The sequence below is a fragment of the Xiphophorus maculatus genome, chromosome 19 (genome assembly GCF_002775205.1).
Source record: "Xiphophorus maculatus strain JP 163 A chromosome 19, X_maculatus-5.0-male, whole genome shotgun sequence".
NCBI lineage: Eukaryota > Metazoa > Chordata > Actinopteri > Cyprinodontiformes > Poeciliidae > Xiphophorus > Xiphophorus maculatus.
In genome coordinates, this window is record NC_036461.1 from 11786305 (window position 1) to 11807474 (window position 21170).

The 21170-nt window shown below is 40.5% G+C and overlaps 1 protein-coding gene across 2 annotated transcripts in view; it reads right to left on the reverse strand.

The window, feature by feature from the left end:
* Positions 1–21170, reverse strand: part of tiam2 (T cell lymphoma invasion and metastasis 2) — a 76975-nt gene that overhangs the window by 19584 nt on the left and 36221 nt on the right. For both annotated transcript variants that reach the window (XM_014468818.2, XM_023352485.1), the window contains exons 7-15: positions 20186–20371; positions 19967–20110; positions 16458–16514; positions 10911–11087; positions 9193–9297; positions 9015–9093; positions 8807–8896; positions 8496–8714; positions 6173–6267 (exon numbers count right to left, since the gene is read on the reverse strand). In XM_014468818.2, the coding sequence (XP_014324304.1) occupies positions 6173–6267; positions 8496–8714; positions 8807–8896; positions 9015–9093; positions 9193–9297; positions 10911–11087; positions 16458–16514; positions 19967–20110; positions 20186–20371 (1152 nt within the window). The remainder of the gene's footprint in view (positions 1–6172; positions 6268–8495; positions 8715–8806; positions 8897–9014; positions 9094–9192; positions 9298–10910; positions 11088–16457; positions 16515–19966; positions 20111–20185; positions 20372–21170) is intronic.

The following is a 21170-nucleotide window of genomic DNA, read 5'->3' on the forward strand; positions in this document are numbered from 1 at the left end:
TGTAGTACAAGTATATATTTTCACAACAGAATGGCACTACTGATGGAGGAACAATATTTTTTGCTTAGTTATTTCATTTTATTTTAAGGTAGATTATTTAATGTAATATTCCGTTCGTTGGTCAAATACAAAATTCAAGTTTTAGTTTAAGTTTGATGATTTTTGCTATTCAAAATTGTAAATAAATAAGGAAATAAAGATAATACGTACAAATAAATAGAAATGGAACCCTAAAAACGAGTGATCAAATCAATCTACTGTCTCACCAGAGTGTACTGAACTGTGAACAAACCAAAACGAAAGTTACGACTCTATATAGTCACGTGACAATGACAGCTCAGTTCCTTTTCACCTTCTCGCTTGCAGGTTGAACGGGTAGTAAGACCTTCTGTTTTCTTTTACTTGTCGCTGGCCTTGAGACTACGATTGGAGCTGTGAGGATCATCTCGCCCTCCAGAGGCTGCTCAAGCTCCTCTCTGATACAACTTTTGTTCTTCGATTGGTACATTGTTGGTTTTTCTTTTAATAGGCGGTAGTGAGTTTGCTACCCGAGACGGGTTTCCTGATTGCTGGAGGTACTGTGTTTTTGCCGTAGGGATGAAATAGAACATTCTTTCGTCTGAATCTTAAAATTTTCCAGTTGAAAGTACTCATTAGTATTTTGTTATTTTTATCCACTCAACAATAAAGCAAAACTTGCTGTTGATGTTTTTAATGAAACAAAGTGATCTGACTTTTATAGCAAATGGATCTGTAAATCATTAACCATAAACCAATTTTCTCTTGGAAACAGAGAGTTAAGTAATTAAGTTTGATAAGTGGGTTTGTCCACATGTCCTCTTTTGAGTAAAAGTGGCTGCGTGTTTGTGGTTCTGTTTACAAGAAAACAAAAATGAAAGCAAAATTTAAAAAAAAAATGTGCTCAGTGAAAGACAAATATTTTTTGTTGTTCCAAACATTTCCATTTAAGACAATCCTAATTTTTCTGTCTCTTGTTCGTAAGGTCTCGCTACAGTAAAAATCTCGTCACTAATTATGTTTTGTTAGGTTATGTTAGGTCACACTCAAAGCTGTCTTGCTTTGCATTCAGAATCCATTGAAAAGCCTTTCAGGGCTAAAAATGCCCACAGGCCACACTTTGGATATCCCTGCCTGAAGAAACATTTTATACACTCAGTTTCCAGAAGCGCCTTTTAAAGTCAATTAAAACCATTTAAAATATCCACCACAAAAAAACCAACGGCGTGAAACAGAATTCCAAAGTGTCCAATATTGCAAATGCAGAAGACTTTTCGGATGCAATATCTGGCAGACCATAATATGTCAGATACCAAAAGCTCTGCCAGCTAATATTTGGCTAGCTATGTAAACTGCCTTATACTTTTTGTGATGCCCACATCAGAAATATAGATCTCAGTGACTTGGAGGCCAAAACTCAATAAATGTCCAGATTGTGTCCAAACATTACAATGTTATGGCAAGACTGAACAATAATGACACATTTTCCTAAAATCATGCAGAGTTAGTCTGAATTCTGCATTATTTGTACACAGCATTCCTAAAACAATGCTTTATAGTTTAAAAACAGATATATTGCACTAAAACATTTAAAATTTATGGGAAAAGGAAGGAAAGAATACTGCTACTATTACTATAATACTATTAAGATACTAATAATGCTGGGAGCAAACAGTCTGGACTCCTGTAATAATAATTTCTGCATAGTTTAATAATGTTTTTATAAAACCATAATTAATTTAGACACAATTATGACACAAAACGTTGCTATCTTTACATCCATAGCACATAGTTACCGCCTGTTTGGACCCTCTCTGGCATTGCAGACAAGCAGAAACGTCCTCTGCCAGACAGGCCACCTTGCTTTTGATGAGACGCCCCAAACCGAGTAGAGCAGACCCCAGATTCACGTCGTCCTCCTCGGGTTCAGAGCCGGATGGCCAGAACCAGCACATGGCAAACAGGGAGCACAAGGTATGGGCCGGTGACTGCTCCTGCATGAAGACCTCAAAAAATGTGGTGAGGTACAGGGACGGCTGAAGGTCTTCATCGTTCATGGTCAGGCCTGCAGTCGGCATAGCTCCCTCTGAAGTAGCCATTCCTTGGGATCATAACGGGCCGTGGTCCATGTGGGATCCTACAGTAAGTTTTTAGTGCCGTCTTGTTTACAGATGGGTAGACTGACAAGAGGAGGCTCGCATTAACTGGACTGCCAGCACTAAGCCCTGATTATTAGCCTGCTCATGACCAGATGGCGACTGATGGGCTTAATCATAATACAAACGCACATCTTCAAATGATTCCCTCCTCCTGGATGTGGAAACACACACACCCGAGTAAAGGAAAATCTCTCGAGTTTAAAACGACGCATCAAGAAGGCACTTATGCTTATGTCTGCAGGCATAACTTTTGAAGTTTACACATTTTTTTAAAAAGCTGCTATAACACTTCATACTCCTCTCGTCCACCAAGAGGAGTAGAAAAGGAACACCATCAGAAGGGCAGGGGAAATGATATTGCAACAAGGCATGAACCAGAAATGTTGCAACCATCCGAGTGTGTGTATGCCTGTTTTATACAAAGCCTAATAACATCAGTGTGTAAATTAAATGAATCAAGCTGGATCTCCACTCTGGTAGGCAGACAGAGCACGACTCCACCTATGGTTCTCTTTATAAGTCCATTTAAATGCTCTTACGGAAATGTCTAGTCTGGACGAATGCAAAGAAGCTTAATATGTCTGTTCGCTGTATAACCTGTAGCCTAAATCAAGATGGGAATGTCGAATTTCACAATAGCAGGCTGGAGGAACAAGAACAGGACAGGACAGTGGTAACAATATTATGCAAATTATTAGTAAAATGGCATCACAAAAGCTCGTAAAGTAAAGTGAGCAAGAAGGAAATGTGTTTTTGTTGCACATTCAGAGACTTCTGTGCACCAACCAACATTTTAACACCGAGTTGAAGTAAAGCCTTACTAGTAAGCTCAAAGTACTGTAAATAGAAATGAATTTCTTGTATTCAGAACAGTCCCAGAAACGGATCTGTCTAATGAGGCTGTGCCGCCTGACGTCTTTAATCATGCAGCACAGAGCAACAAGTTCAAGTCTTGTACAATTCTGTGAACTTTGCTCTGGCTTTACTGAAGATGCCTTCACAATGTGATGATAATAATAAAGCATGACTTGGGTCTTTCATAACACTCAAGGTCAGTCTACAAAGAGCGTAAAGAAACAAAAAAACATAAAGAAACATGATATGTATCACAATGAGTAGGTAGTCTTAACTAGGCAGGTTTTAAATCTGAATTTAAATAGGAAGAGTATCAATGTTGCGGATTTCTGGTAGGAGATAATTCCAGAGTTAGGGAGCATGGCAGGAGAGAGTTCTGCTCCTCGTGGTACCGAAGCAAGCAGAGCGACCTGTGAGGTGGATGGAAGAGGAGAATCTGAGGAAGGGAGAGGAGGTGGCAACATGGAGGAGGTCAGATAAACTAAGAAGAGAGAGGGGGGAGTTGTTGGATGACCTTGAATGTTAACATAAGAATTTAGAATTTCACTTTGAACTTGACCGGGAGCCAATGAAGCTACAGTATAATTGGGGTGTCATAATAAAATGAAGATGTCCCAAGCAGCCGAGTTCTGGACCATTTGGAGCTCATGGAGGGATTTTTGAGGGAGATCACAAAAAAAAGAGAATTGTAATAATCAATGTTGGAGGTAACGAGGAAAACACACAGACTTTGGAGCTGTCAACAGAGATAACACTGATTCAGTTCCAACAAGACGGAGTTCAGTTTTATCACAATTTCAAAAAGATAAATTTGACCATTTGAGAATAGTTCTGGTGACAAAAATACACAGAGGTTATTGTGTGGAAACTAACATGCCATAATGTTTATTAATTTAATTCTAAGTAAAGTATTGATTTTTTGAAAGTCCAGTTGACAAACTATAAGCTGGATGTCTGTTAAGCAGCCGAGTGCAGGCTAGATGCCTATGTAAAGAGCGCACTAATGAACCATATAGAATTTATCTATCTTTTTTAATTATTTTACATAATTCTATATTATTTTGGTAGCAGTAGAAATGGACTGTAAAGTATTTCTGTTTTAGGTTTTTTTGTGAAACTTTCTTAATAAAGCATATATTTACTCAAGTTTATCACACCAACCCAACACAATGTTCAGCTACTTCTAGATTTAGAGGGAATGGAAACAAATAGGGGGAAAAAACCCATCTGTTTTAATGTTGCCTGTAAGCATCTTTCCGCCCTCTATCCATAACAAACCAGTTTAGCTTGAGGTGTCTTGTGGGAGTTATCCAGGACCACTTTGGCTGACATCAACAATCGATTGGTTCAGCTCATAACGGAACCACATCGCTGTATTAAACTGTTTGCTATGGTGCTCTCAATCCAAATGTTTCATTATGCAACACCAACACATGGATTACAGTGATGGTAAACGACACCTACAACGAGAACAAACACGTGAAGATCTCTCTTGTGTTAGAGCAAACTGCATTGCAGCCGACCAATTAATCAAAGGTGGTCGCTCTCTAATGAGGCCGCTGATTACAAGATGCAACAAGAGACTTGAAATTCTTCCTTCTCCTCTATCTTTCTCCCTTGACTTTTATATCGTGCAGGCAGGCACAAACCCATTTGCTGATGTGGGGACGATTTTCTACCCGGTGACTCAATTTTTCTCTCTCTCTGCCGTGGAGAATGAGCAGACGGCTGCACTGTGATTAAATCCAGCTCTGCATGAAAGCAAAAATGTGATTTACTAGCAGCAATATCTTGCCCTGTGTTTTATCTCCATTTATTTTTAAATTCCCATCACAGTGCCTGACATAGCTGATCAAAAAAGTGGCATTTGTCTCCTTTTGTGCCTCAGTGACGCAAGTGGCACACATCGCAGGGAATCCTTTCTGCACACACACACCTATATTCTATTCATTCCCCAGTAAAAACACAACCGGCAGGGAGCTGAGCAGCAGAAGTGGTGCAGTGCAGATCCCAGCACAGTAGGACTGACTCATGTCGCTGGGCAAACAAAAAGAATAGAGAAGAAGAGGCTTGTTCTCTCCAGGTTTCTTCGTGGCTGACCTCAGGTCAAACGCTGGGTGGCGTTTTTGGTTTTTTTTCCGCACAGGCAATTAGGCAAGCAGCAATTAGGGAAGCTTTCCAAATATTTGGCACAAAATCTCTGTCTAAAAGTCCCTGCAGTAAATAGGCATCCGTTCCCGTTTAGCACAAATTACACAATGAGGAAATTAGCCAAACACGCACTCACAACTGCAACAACAATCACAGTACTCGGCTTTGTCTGGTAGGATGTAAAATGTGAGCAGAGAGAAGGTGAATATGTATGAACGTACACGCTCATAAGCTTTCAGGCACTGAGCCATGTCTACATCATTAACACCTGGCTTTTTTTCCAGTGACCACACACACTCATTAGTGCTCTCAATAAACACTGCTGCACAGATTTTAGCACATTACATTTCTACATTGCAGAGGGAAAAAAGAACAACTCCCCGGGGGGCAAGCTCACGCTTTAATGACTTCAATTAAAAGCAGTTTACGAAAAAAACATGATCAAACAAAAATAGGCATCAGAATTCACCAACTGTTATTACATAATTACTTTAAAAAAGACAGAACTCCTATAAAATGATTTGGTCACGTTATCTGCAGTGCACTGGGCCAAAGCCAAGACTCTTTAAGACAAATTAAAGAACAACTGGTGAGAAAAACCAGTCTGTTTCGATTAATTACCACACAAAATAAAGTCACTTTCAGCCCTCGCAGGCCTTCCTCTCACATGTGTTCATCTTCATGTGTGTACGTGCGCCTGAGGCAGTGGGAGAGCAAAACAGCCTCCTCTCCTGTCTGTGTGACAGTAATAAGCTGTGTTTATACTGGTGGCTATGACGGAGGATCCTAATTATGGTAATGCTACGGATTGGTGCCAGTCTGCTTTGTGATGGCCCCACAGCTGCCACACAAGTGGGCGCAGGCTCAAAGCGATGTGTACGGTTCTTTTACCTTCTTCCCATCCACAAACAGACATTCATTCACTCACACACACACACGGTCTAGGAAAGATGGAGAAGGTACAGCATACCCAATCAAGCCCATCTTACCTTGCTGTGTTGTACGAGCCTGTGGGCACAGTGGGAGTGATCATTCTCCAGGCCTACGCGTAAAGATTCTCCATTGTCTGCTGCAGCAAACACATCTGGAGAAAAAGAGCAACAGAACGGTTGTCACACAGCTGTTTCATTTAAACTATTGTGGTTTTTCTGCTGCAGCTCATCCTACCAAACCACAAAAACAACGCTGGTTTGTTCCATTTTTAAACCAACATTGTTGCCTGAAACTTCAAAAGTTCTCATACCACAAATGAGGCACGCATTCACAGAGATGTGCCAAGCAGGACATACATGGGAGTTTCTGAATAGAGACAAGTACCTCTAGTTAATCAGGAGAAGAAGGGTGAAGCACCAGTCCCAGCTGGAGTCCACTTCTAATAAATCTCCTACCATTCAAGAGTAGTTTCGCAATCTTCTGAAGGATGCAGTTATGCCTGTGCCTTTTCTTTCTGCTACACTTCATCCTTCCACTGAGCTTTCCATTAAAGCTTAGTGGAAGCTAAACATGCCAGGATCCATTGCTCTCTGAATGGCTTGCGACTTTAGCAATGATCTTTTATTTGATTGCCCTCCTGTGTAGAGTGTCAATACCTGCCTGCTGAACAATTTCCACGATTGTGTCAACAATAACATCACATTCCTGTACGAAGATTAACATTTTTGTCTACATGTAATAAAATAATCAGAAAAATCTAATTTTAATTTTCATTAGCTGTTAGCCATAATCATCAAAATTAGAGAAGTAAACCCTTCAGATCTGTGTGTAACGAATGCATATGAGTTTCAGTTTTTATTTGAATAAGTTTATTAGAATCCACCAACAAATCTCTTTTGAATCCTACTTAAAGATAAAAAGATAGAGCTTCTTCTAGATAACAAGTTTATTTGCATGTTACTGCTGATCGCAGGATGATGGTGTCAGAAAAGAGGAAAGTGAGTGCTTTGAGATCCAACATCTCAAGGGCAAACTCTCTAGCAGTTGGCAGATAAAACACATAAACTGTGATTGTAGCCTGGGAGACAGGCCAAAGTAACAGCAGGAAACAAAAGGAGAAAAAAAACTTTTTTTTAAGCCTACAATCACTGTCAACAAATCTTTTACTGCTGGAGCAGATTTTCTAAAGATATAATCAACTTCCACTTCTCTCATCCTTTATTTTGTACATCAGGATCTCTAAAAATAAAACAGAATGCTTTCTTCCAGCGAAAACAAAGGCTTTTTGTAATTCCTGTCATACAACCGTTAATTCCTCTGCTGGCAGCATTTACCTCCTCCTCTCCTCATCAGCCATGCCTTGGAGCAGACGCCCTCTAGGGCTGAAGAACAAAACTGCAGGCGCTTTGATCACTTAAAACTGCCATAATGAGGCCTTCAAGTCATTAATCCCTTTGTGTTCAATTATGTCTATGCTGGAGGAAACGCTAATGAATAGCTATAATTAAGATGACAATTAACACTTTCAGTGAAACTGAAGCTTTTTGTTTATGTGCAGCACAAAATCTTCTGTAGATTGTAAATGAGGGACAGCAGCAACATTTTAAGAATTGGAAGAAAAAAAATGCATCAAGAGGGTCAAAGTTCATATCATAAACATCCTGAGGTTAAGTTTCCAAGTTAATGGCAACTAAAACAACATTTTTTTGTTTGTTTCAGTGAAAAGCTTTGCCTGCCCGGTATCAGCTGTGCCTGTGTGGCGTGATGAATGACCTTACCGTTCGCCTCTGTCACCTCGCATCCGCCGGGAGATTAAACCGGTCTGACAGGACACCATACACTCATGGAGATTATGAGCCTCCTGCAGTCAAAGACCTCTTCCAGCCTTTTCTCTACCTCCGATTCAAGTAAAACTGTTAAGCTTCATCTAAACTTCTTTTTGCATTTCTCTTTTAGCTTTTCCTCTGTGAAAAAGACTGACTCTGAGGAAGTGGAGATCTTAACTAAAACAGAAGTGAGCTGGTAATTTTGTGGCTCAAGTGTCAAAACTACCAACAGTCTCAGGCATTACAGTAAACATTGGGCAGCAGAGCAGAACTTTTCTATTTGCATAAACTTACATGCACATAAACAAAACCTGCAAACATGCAGGAAGAGAAAGGAACCTTGAGGTTTCCACTGCTGCATAATCTTTTCTGGAGAATGACAAAGGATTTTTCGATAAAGGAAAGTGTTAAACTGACGACCGGATATACATTAGAAGTATATCCGATCACAAAAACAGACTAAGCTGCAAAATTAGTCCCATCTTCAGTGAAACTTATTGTCCCAGTGTTTAATGTAAGGAGACACAGCTCGAATGTGAAAAAATGAATGCACCTGAAGAGGACTTGGCTCGGTGATGCTTGCTGCGGACCTCCTGGCTGCGTTTGCCCAAAGGAGCAGGGCAGTCAGACGTTCGAGCTGATGGCGTGGGGCCATCCCGCCGAAGCCTCAGGTGCAGGGTCCGTTCAGAAAACAGAGTCTGGATCAAGGCCAGGTCCAGAGCAGACACACACTGGCCATTCAGCACCAGGATCTCGTCGCCTGGACGGAGACCTGCATGCAAACGCAGGTGTGTTTCAGGAAAAAGCGGCCTAGGGAGCACCTGCGACATGATTTAAACTCGAGGGAAAGTGAGAAGCTGCCACCTCCACTGAAAGCCAGCCCATCGGAAAGAACTTCGCTCACAAAAATCCTGCTGTTCCTCTGACTGTCAATGTGTCCTGTTATGGCAAAGCCTGAGGATTGAAAAAAATAAAATAAAAAGTTCAAAGAGAAGATGAATTAAATAAAACTTATGAGGCATGAGTAAACGTCATTTTAATTAAGCATTAATTTGTCCACAAGCTGGCTCACCATAGTCGGCGGTGCTGCTCGGCCTTCTCATGTGCAGCGCAAACACATTAGCAGAGACCACCTCCAGCTGATCCCAGACCTAAGGCGAGATAGAAAATAAAATCAATACACAATAAAAAAGCCAGAATAATAAAAAGTTATTTGTGTTGTTCAGACAGTGCATGCACGTCCTTCTCACCACTTCGTGGAGGAGCTCGGCAGGAGCCAGATATCGAACTTCCACATTCTGCCCTGCTTGTCTGTGTAGCCGGATGCAGTGCAAACCTGGGTCCAGCTGCTTCACCTGTTTACACAAGAGCCCCTTTAATGTTCAGCAGTCTGCATGAACACAACAATGTAGCATATTTCATGGACCAGTACTTAGCTGGGCAGCTGCTGTGCAGCAGAGGTGTAAATTATTTACTAACTTTTCACGTGGCAGAGAGACACAAAGATGCATTGCCCAAGCAATTGCTCGTATGTTGGGCGTGCATGTGTCAATGTTTGTGCAGTCATTCACAGGGAACAGTACAAAGTCAGAAACTAAACAACTCCTACACAGTGCAACTTCAAATACTGCTGCAGAAGCTTCAGAAGTTGTGACTCAACTCTAACAACAAAGTTTAAATGTCTGTTTACTTAAGGGCCAAACACAATTTTTACAACTTGGCTGAGCTGTGTTACGGCTTGTTGGTCATGACAACTATATTTGTTGCCATGAATAAAATACAAAATATGGAATAAGCATGAATGAAAAAAAGCTAACTAAAACAAAAGTAGTGATAATAGGGTCCCCAGCACATGCTCAGCTTGTAGACCTAACAAACTGGCATCTTATGGAGGGACCTAAAAGCTCTGACTCGAGCAGAGAGTACCTGGAATATACCACAGCACTAAATGACTTTGAGAAAAAATACAAGAAGTCTGTCAGCATTCTGATGTTGCTGTCATTGTGACCATCACTGTTAAGCTGTTGTGCGCAGGAATGCATCAGCATTTCCTCCTACATGTGCGTCACTTACTTTATAACATTGGCAGTGATTGTGCAATTCTCGCTATTCTCCACAAAATCATATTTTACTAATGAGGTTTTAACTACACTACAGTAACATAGCTGTCAAAGCTTTTCACGGAGTGATCTGTCAGGTCACTCAAACACTGTCAGTCCATTTTGAAATGAACAGCTTATTAAGTCATATTTTGAGCAATATGCTGTGGTTGGAAGGGAGGTTAAAATACTGATAAAGAAAATAGTTGAACTGAAAGACCATTTTCTTAATTTACCTCAGATACAGAAAAATATTTTTTACTTAAGCAAAGCAAGAGCACTATGCTGATTTAACGCAACCTGCAAAACATCTGCAGGCGTTTTGCACTGACAGGACATAAAAAGGATTGCAATGTAAAACACGGCCCTTCTGTTTTCGCTGATAAACTTTCACAAACAGGTGGTCTGGCAGTTCACTCCCCACTTGTGCCATCTGTGGTAGCTGACCCACATTTAGCAAATTTATTTTAGAAAAACTGTCACAACTTTTTTCCTGTCTTCCAATAAGCGATCACACAGCATTCAATAAATTCCCCCAACACTGAGGATATAGATGATGCGTCATCATCCATATATTGCACACACTTTTTTTTTTTTGCAAACCCATGGCTCAGAAAGTGCTTTTGATAAGACTTGACTGCTTTAAAAACAATTTAGCAACCACATATGATTTATTTATGCTTCATACTTTCAATATTTAAAGCTTGCATGACTTCAAAATATTATATTTGCCTATTAAATTTGCATGAATTCCTACACTACACAATGAAATCCAAATGACCTCACTGCTTCTATTCACTTTTTTCCCCTCAGCTGTCAGAAATATTGTCCTCTCACTCTGGCGACATGTCATTTCTTTGAAAACCAACCTTGCAGGCTGCACAAAGAAGGTCGGCTGCTGTCTGGTGTTTTCTGATGGAAAGCTGGACCGTCAGGCCATCCGGCATGTGCACGCATGTCAGCATGTCTGAGGAAGCGCCGACGTTGTCCCAAATGCCCCCATCGGGTGGCGACATGGAGTAAATGCTGGTCAACATGTTGAGCTTCTGTGGAAAAAAAGGGGGGAAAATTAAGGTAAGTCCCAAAAGGGATCAGCAGAGTGAAGAGGATAAGCAGCATTAGAAAGAGAGGAAGTATAAAGGGATAAACACGAGATACAAAAGGTAATCGAGGAGGGAGTGACTGTGAGTCAAAGCACACAAATCAATACAGCTCCATTAGTCTGAATGCTTGGCTCCAGATCAAGCAGTAGAGCAAAGATGTCCAACAATTAGGTTTTCAGAAATTCATTTAACATCCATAGATGGCAGTTGCTGCACATTATAGTCATGATTATAGCTCTGTACACAAGATGATTGACAAGGGCCAAACTGCCTGGTGCTGACATCAGATAGAGGCTCAATGTGTTATAAAGTAATCATACCCATTTATTGTAGGCAGAAAGTATGGGTATAATTGAACAGTAGAAGGAAAAAAACATTTTCCCTAAATATTTTTAATAAATAGCTGGAAAACTAACATATTCACCATGAAAAATGGCAGTGATGTGAAATACACTCTAGTGCTGGAAGAAAATCCATTGGAGACTGCAAAACAACGGAGACTGTAATAGAGGTTTACCTTTCAGCCAGACAACAACCCCAAATATAAAGCTGGAGCTACATACAAACATACCATCTGATGGAACTTGGGATATTTTGCAAAGAAAAATAGGTCAAATTTCAATCAATGAAATGCAACAGAGGTTGAGACGCAGCCCTGCAGCTGTAACCTCAGCAAAATGTTTATTTTCAGGAGTGATTCAGGGGAACTGAATACAATGGCATGCCACACTCTTCAGATTTTATCTGTATAAACAAAATGTTGCAAGATTCCACAAATGTTTTTTCCTTTTCCCCTTACAATATTTTGTGTTGGTCCATCAATAAAAATAAAAAAAAAACTCCCTATAAAATACATTCAAGTTTGTGGTTTAAACACGAAAAATGTGAAACTGTTCAAGAGTGTATAAAGACTTTTGCAAGGCTTGTAATGTACATCGACAATGTGCTTGGAAATGATTCCAAGATCTTGGAGGTAATTACAAGCTGCAGTATTTGTGGCATTAGGAGCAAGGTTTGAGTTGGGTATTAAGGTGGGGGGTTAGCCCCTCTCTAGGCCTCTCAGGCAGCCATTTGGGGCTTTTGGTTGAGACTTTGTGTCTCTGGAGGGAAAAAAAAACACCACTGCTGCGTCGTGGAGTCGGGGGCCGGCACCACAATCGCAGCTTAAAGCCACAATTATTACGGCCATAGATCATGAGGAAAGGCTCCGCAGCAAATATACCGACAATATCAAGTTAAACCCAAACATGGCAGTGAGGGGGGATAATTGCAACGCATTATGGGACCAATAAATGGAGAGTGATGTGTGTGTGACTGAGTTTTTTTTATTTTTTTATCCAATGTGTATGAGGTCTGTCAATTTCATACGCTGCTTGCTTGGTCTGATGAATCAGCTCAAGAGGAAAAATACCTTTTTCCCCCTGCTAGACAAACCGCCTAAAGGGACAAGCAAACATCTCTGATTCAGAGCATTGCATGGCTTCACAAACACACACACATGCTCTTTCAAGAAACATCAACATACAAACATTTGTCTCCTTTTCTGGCTAAATGACAACTTAGAAGTTTGTGCATGAATGGAATCCCCCACCCCTACTTGTCGTAAAGAGGGAACATGTCAAGATTCACTAGTGATTTCTCTGAAATGTGATGCGAGGTGAAATGTGGTGACAAAGGATGAGCAAGCTCTGCGTCACTGCAGCATGGTTCCCAACACGACCTCGCACGTGTTCCCAGAAACATATGTGCACCCAGAAATTCAAAATGTGGTTTCCAACGGCAGCTTGACCAACAACTGACTAACACTATATGCTCATTCATGGTTAGAGAGCGGGCCGACGGTTGCCTGTTTCCATGAATGGCGGTCAAATATTAGCAGGAGGCCCCACCTTGATGGTGGACTTCAACAGGTGCTCTGTTGTTGTGTGTGTGGATGCAGTGCTTCAATTCAAGTGTGGAAATTATTTCCCAGTAAGCCATTTCCCCCTACGAGTCGCAGAGTAACGGGCGGTGCACAAAAACAGCCATCTTGTTACCCTGAGCAGCACAAATATTACAGCGCTGAGTACAAGTGGACCTCAAAAAAGCAACTTTCATCTTTTACAGTTCTTAAAAGTTTACTCTTCATTTCCCAAAAGCTCCACCCAAACTTCCTTAATCCACCTTATTTCTTGGACTAAGTGATTTCAGTGGCCACCCAGAAAATGCTTTGGATGTTTCTGACAATATCTTTGCCAGAATTTAGGATTTAAAGCTGCATGTGTGCATTTGGAGTTAGTGGAGTGTGCTAACTGAGAGGCAATGACAGCCAAAGAGGGTCAGTATGTTATGGATGGGAGGTGATGGGACACTGGACAAGAGCCAGGGAAGAAAAGAAAAAAATCTGTCCAGCTGCTTTTAATTCAGTCTGGGAACCAGCCACTGAGAAAGAGAGAGAGAAAATGGATGAAACTGCATTTGTAAAATAATAGATATACGAATGCTCACTTAAAGTATTCATATCCTTCAAAACTTTTCGCCTTTTGTTTCTTTAGAAACCTCATGCTACAATGTACTGTTTTGATATTTCTTGTGAAAAACACATTTTTGATCTCATCAGTAAATAGGTGATAACATGAGTCAAATTTAAATATATCTATTATCTGCAGACCTATTGGGACCTAACAAATGTTCACTAACAAACAGCATAATGTAGATAAAATGAACACATCACAGGTCAGGAACAACGTTCAGATTAAGGTCATAAAACAAAATTCAAAGCTCTGAATATCTCCTGGAGCACTTATCAACCCAGTACAACATGGTAGTGAGAGCATCATGATGTGGGAATGCTTTTCTTTAACAAGGATTACAGTTGATGTGGAGGTGAATGGCACTAAATACAGAGCAACCCCAGAAGAAAACCTGCTGGACTCTATAAATGACTACAGGGCAAGAAGTTCCCTAATACTAACTCTTGCTACAATGAAATGGTTTCAAACATTTGCTAGAGTGGCCTACTCAAAGTATATTCCTAATTTTAATTGAAAATCTGCAAAAAAAACTTGAAAATTTGATGCTTTTTATCGAATCATCCTGAGCAAGAGCATTTAAAAAAAAATCAAATTAGGAAAGACAACAAATTGGGCTTGAAACCTTTATTTGTAAAACGTCACAATTATTCACTGTACAGTTCATCATATAAGGTCTGAGTAAACTTTATATTCATCATTATAAAATGACAAAACACGAAAAATATCAAGGGATTATTATTTTAGAAAGGCACTGGATGTAAATACCTTTTAAGTATAAAATAACTTTCTTAAGTGGTGCTAGCTGTCAAACCTGTCATTTTTCATGCAGTCACAGCATATCAATTCACTGCACAGCAGACAGCACGAGTGGGTGGAGGGTGGATGTCACGAGCAAAACTATCTCAGTCAGAATAAGTTTTAACCTCTCAATAAGGGCAGCAGAGCTGACAGGCCCATCACATGGAGCTGCTCGCTTCTTTCCTTCAAGCTACAGCTAGACAGCATCTGCACATCCTCAGCCTGCTGGAATATCTTGTCGGCTCTCTGAGAAACCATTTAAGTAACAATGGAGCTTGGACACTTGCTCACACCAACACAAGTTGGCCTTACTGAAAAAAGGTTTAATGGAAGATGATGACTTTTTAGGGGAATTTAAGTACCGAGTAGTACATCACACAAAGTCATTCACAAATGACTTGCTCTAATGTGTTAAATCTTTTTTTTTTCACACTGTGAGGAAACACAGCTATAAACATATCAAAAATACCTTGAGATTTAACCATGATTTAAAATTTTTATTGTAAGATTTAGATTTTCCATATATGGAGAGAAGTTACAATGCTTAACTAAAAGAGGAAGCCAGACCATTAAAGTCAACATTACAGCTCAGAGTTAAAGAAAGCCTTTATTGTTTTCCTAAACCACTTCCTGATCAGTCTCTTTCTAGACTCTAAATGAGGCCAGTTTTAACACTTGCCACATTGACCGCAGACTCCTACTATGAATCATAACCTCCAGTGAGTTAACCCATGATCTCCATGACACCAATCCTACCATGCCTGAAAGTATCTATTGTGCACATCTGTAAGAGTTATTTCCTCATGACAGATACTCTATGGCTTTCTGAGATCATCGGAAGCATAGAAATTAAATTTAAAGCATGTTTGCAAACTGATATTCACTCTGCACATAACGTAAATTTTGCAAAACATATATCTTTGATCCAAAAGGGCCATAAAGTATGTTTTCGAAACTCTGCAAAACCACTGCACAGTATATGCCATCAACCTATTACTTAAAGTACAATGACTTGATGGAACACAGACATCTCAGTCGTTGCTCCAATGATGAACCATGTACAGGATTAAAGCTGCTAAGGCCTGTATATTGTCTAAGGCACAGGTGTCAAACTCCAGTCCTGGAGGGCCTCTGCCCTGCAACTTTTAGATGTGCTTCTGCTGCACCACAACTGAATAGAATAATTAGGTCATTAGCAAGGCTCTGGAGAAGTGATCTACACGAGAAGGAGGTAATTAAGCCATTTCATTCTAGTGTTTTGTACCTGTGGCACATCTAAAAACTGCAGGACAGTGGTCCTGAAGGACTGGAGTTTGACACCCCTGGTTTAAGGATATCCTCCAAACCAAGACAATCTGAAGTATTGAGAAATATTGGTTTCACCAATTTGTGCATTTCTTTTGTTAGAGTACACATGCGACGTCATGCTTTGTGAGCACAATAAAGGTCCTGGGTTTGAATCCTGATCCCAGGTCAAGATTCAAACCCAAGACAGGCAAGGCAACAGGTCAACAGCACCACTGTGCAGCCCACGTCATTTAGAAATGACCCAATTATGAAATCCCAAGATAATCTTTAATGGTTGATGTTCCCGTCTCCCCAGATTGACACATTTGTCAAACACTCAATGCTCTAAACTCAGTGCACAACAGAGTATAAGAGGGTGCTAGTTTGGCTATGTTGAACTTCTTCTGTTAGATCTGCTGTGTTTATCTGGCAGACACCTACAGATAAACATGAAAGGAGTCTTTGCTTTGAACCTCAATAAGTAACATACTCAGACAGACCCACGCATGCTTTCTAATCCCCTCAATCATGCAAACACCTTGTGTGTAAAAATATCTTCACACAACCCACAATCAAAACCAGGAAAGAGAGCAGTGGTTGCACTAAGGCTATATGATGCTATAATCAACAAAGCCACACGTTTTGGACAGAAATGTTTTTTGTTTTTTTTGTGTGTGTGTGTGTGTGGACAGAATTAATGCATTTTCGGACTCACCTCTGTACTTCTGAGGGGCAGGATGCATGTCTGACCTCCAGCATCGCACTCAAAGACCTGAAAAATCAAAAGAAGGGATGGTCAGAAAGCACAGACAGAAGGGCACCATGCTGACTGACTGACTCATAAAGCCTTGGCATCAGTAACACAATAATAAACACACAGCACTGGTAGTTAAGTAGTTAATTAAAAACTACTCATGGCGAGAACAGCACTTTGATACTGCTTCCAAACTAGATTTTTGTAGTCTTTGAAGGGGGCATGGTGGAAATGTGATGTGTGTGTGAAGACAGGGGTTGGCTGCTGAGCAATTGCAGAAAGATGAAAGAGGAAAATTGTCCAATAGCAGATGAGAGGAGAGGACAAGCATCCTCACTATTTCTCCCCTTCGGGACTGCTTCTTGATTGACTCCAGCTTCTCTAACCAATTACCTTTTACCAATTCATGGTGTTGTTCAAACTGTGGGGTTTATAGTGGAAGCAGACAACTCATATTTGATCTTTCACTTAGAAGAATAGTTCTAGACAAAATGTTAAAACATTCCTTCAAACGTTTAGTCAAAATAAGATCCTCTGTCCCCTTGGATATAACATGTGCAGTATATGACCTTGTTGTTATGCTCAAAAAAAGTTTTATTTTGACGCCTGTTACAATCCATAACTTAAGTGTTGATTAAACAGAGTTGAATATGAATAAATACTGTAACATATGGAAATATTTTCATGATGTGATAGAAATTGCTCAATAAGGCATATTGCTTGCTTTATGCAAGATTTGTTTGTGAATCTTGTAGCAAACGAGATTTGCTACTTGCATCTTTAGTGATAAAGATGCAAGTAGCAAATCCATTACCTTAAGCTCCCTCTGTCAGAGAATGCACACTACTGTTAAAACTGATATGAAAGTGACACTCAATGCCATTAAGTTACTTAACTACAAAAACAATCCAAGAGAAAGCTTTCAAGTCCCTGTTATGGTAGCAGGAGGCCTCATCTTACGTCTCCTCAGCATGCGTACATTTATAACCTGGCACTAAACGGTGCCGCTTCGCCGTAAACTGTCTAATTTTAGAAAGATTTACCAATGCTCCCACAAATCCTCAGACCTTGGCCTATTTCCCACAGCCGACCGACGGCCAGCTCCCTACTGTAGCACTGCTAAGATAGACGAGGGAACAGTAACCAAGAAGGAAGGACAGTGGAAGGGTGAAAGCGTGACTTCAGGGCAAGGCTCTGGAGCAGAGCGTTGCTGTGGTAAATGGGATTTAGGCTTAGTCAACATAGATGAGTCAGTATGGAAATTGTCAGAGAAGGACTGCTGGGTAACGCTCTGTTTATGCTCTGAGGAACTGTTTGTGTTAGAGAATTGGGCTGGAAACGGGGGTGGGAAGAAAGATGATGAGAGGGAAAGCGAGAGAAAACACAAGATTCTAGTGATTACCTATGCAGAGGATGGAGAGGTAAAGAGTAAAAAGACAACATGTTTGATTTAGGACAAGAAAGGCAGAGATATCTCACAAAAACAGTCAGAAATTAAGCTAGATGTGTTCTGGAGAGATTGTCTCATCAAAAAGTCTCAGTTCAAATCCAAAAAAATAATAAATAAATAAAAAATAGACTCATCTTTGTCATGCTGAGAACAAAATAAATGTAAAGGTGAAACCCAGCATTCTGAAAACTATTCAAAGTGCTGTACTGACACTTATTGGCAACAAATTAAACCTTAAGAACTGCAAAAAGGTAGCAGGGATTTTTACAGTTGAGATTGAAGCATAAGAGGACACAACTATTATTGTGGAGTGTAAAATACAATTGAAATCCATGAGAAATTTGGTAATTAAAATTTAAGTGACAGTGTACTTTTTACACAGACATTCTTAATAAGAAGAGAGACTGTATTGGTTGCTGTTACAGGCTCTGTCTCTGTGATTTGACCCCCTTGACCAATCAACAACACTCATGACAATATATTGCAGCAATAAAACTAGACATTAATAGCTATGACATTCAAATCAAAGTGCTTAGTTATAAAACAGGAGAGCAGGAGATTTAAACAAATTTTATAAAATAAATATTTTCATCACAAGTTGTTCCAGACCTTTAATCTCATCTACAAATCAGATTTGGACCCTTGAAAAATGAAAGTTTATGAAGCTATGATACATAACATTAAGCTTCTTTACACCAACCATCTGCTGGAGTCTACAGGAGTGAGGATAGAGAGCAGAGAATGCCATCTACCACACACAGCTTTTAATAATTCATCTGTGTGATACAGCGCCACCTTGGCCATCTGCACAGCAAAATGGAACTGCACCTAAATTAAGCTCGGCGGCAGGAACTCCATGGAAAAATAACAACACAGGGGGAAGTGTACCTAGATGCTGACAGACATGCACAAATGCATAAACATAAATATCACACAGCAGGTGGTGGGATAGATGAGAGGGAGCAAAAGAGGACAGGGAACATTCTGCAAGCCGTAAGGAGTACGGGTTCACCTAAAGATTATAATTAACTCGTAGCTGTCCTGTTAGCTCATAAAAAAATATTGAGGTCTTGGCATTCAGATGTACCCCACTCTTCTCAACTAAAACCCAGGGGTCCATGAAACGCTTCAGTAAATAAGTGTTTCCTCAGTGTCGTCCATGGCCCGGAGGGCGCCGAGTGGAGGATTTATAACTGATTTAGCACTAAGAAATAGGCAGCCTGCGCAACTCTAATTACTAACCTGAGAGGATAGACTTCCCCATCTGCACCTGGGTAAGGAATGTTCCCGTGTGCTCATGCTGATGAGAGGTTTGCTCTCAGACTTAGAAAGAAGCAAGGAGAGATGTCAGCCTATGTGCTCTTCATTAATAAACGCCCACATGGGGGGGGGGGGGCATGAAAATGTGCTGAAGGTGCTGCAGAAATACATGCAAGTAAGCAAAAGTGCAACATGGTTTCAGGTTGTTTTCTTAACAAATAGGTACAACTTACATGGAAGGGCTGACTCGAGAGCATATGTTCAAATATGTATGCATACACTTTGTCCACACATCAATTCTGCATGCTAATACTCTGTGCTCATACTTGTGAAATTCTTCTCCTGAACAGATAAGGTGGAATGATTAATCATCTCAGACCTGTGATAATTAATCACAGATCATCCTAAAATGTTTCATTACTTTTTTGACCTATTCATTGCACTGCCTTTTCATTACCTGCAAGAAGGGAGAAATTGTTCTTTTACTAGCGATGGCAAGAACTTTCATTTGACCAGGACATTTCATACATAAGAAACCCAAGTGCAGAGCTTCTACAAATCTTCAGATGAGCAGCATCATCAAACCACTCAGTTTGTGGTTTTAATGTTACAAAATGGAGAAGTGTCCAAACTTTCACAAGATAATGTAGACGTATTACGCAAAGGCTTGATGTAACTTTTAAGTGTAAGACTTACAGAAAATGTGACGGTGTCAGTATTGACGATTATGTTTAAAATGTGTCTTTGTGCTGAATAATACCTGCGCTACAGAGGGTCTCTTGTCCCGGCCACGTTTTGTCAAGTTGTCCAGGCCTTTAAGAGAGGAGAAAATGCTTCTCTTTCGCTGGCCACAAGTCACTGACAACGAACGCCTCCTGGCTGTGGCCTCGTCCCTGGAACAGATCTAAAGGGATGTACTGAATCAGGACTAGAGTCAACAAAACAACGTCTGTCTCTATTCTAAGGTCATCTTCCTCACCAGTGCATGGAAAGAGGACACAGAGAAAACCCCAAGGCGTCCCAGAGTGGACTTGGTTGGACGGCTGGCGATGGCAAGCAGGCTCTTCGGATTGGGCAGTTCTCCCCCCTGAAGACTAGCAAGGTAGCAGCGCATTCTGAAAAGGTCCATGTTGAATCTCTCCAAGTTCTGCTCCCACTGCTGAATCTGATGGCAAGGAAAAAACCAAAACAATGCTTACATTTTGATTTATGTGAATTACTTCTTTGGGTGATGACTTAACAAGGAGTGCTTTTGGGGAAGGGGGGACTTGGGGATCAAAAGAGATGCAGGGTCAGGCAAGTGTTTTAGTTTAAAGTGTAATAGCTTGCAGATGCTGGTGGAGGGCAACATCATGTCTTGGTGGAGGTTTGCTGGTGACAAATGACTGCATATTTCACAGAGAGGCGTTTCTATGTGCGCAGCAAACCCAAATGCACATTTTATGTCTTGAGAACCAGGGGGATGTTGAACAGACTGCGCACATAAACTTCCACCACACTGCCAGTATACAGTTATGTTATTTTAGCTATAGAAAAGTGCTCATTTTGTTGGCTGGAGACTGGTTTTAACGAGAACACTCAAGCTAAAACAACCCCCCATAACAACTGAGTTTAATGGGTCTCGTCTGCGCTATGACTTCATTTACTAAAATGGACCCATGGCGATGTCCCATTAGGGTTTTGCTCACATCAACATGCATTCGTCGGGATTAAGAGCAAACTGTGAACAGGGCCAAAGGGTGGCATTTTATGAACACCTTAAACAAACATCTTAAACAAAGGCCTTGTGGTGAAATTACTGTGCGGCTAATGCACTCTGAACAATTATGTGGCTGTGCAGGTGGGCACAGTTAACAAGTAGGCCAGGAAGACCAGCTTACCCTGTGAATTCTTCTTGTTGAAAATATACTACATCTGGCAAACTACTTGGTCACTGAGGACCAGATTTATGTCCCCCACTTATC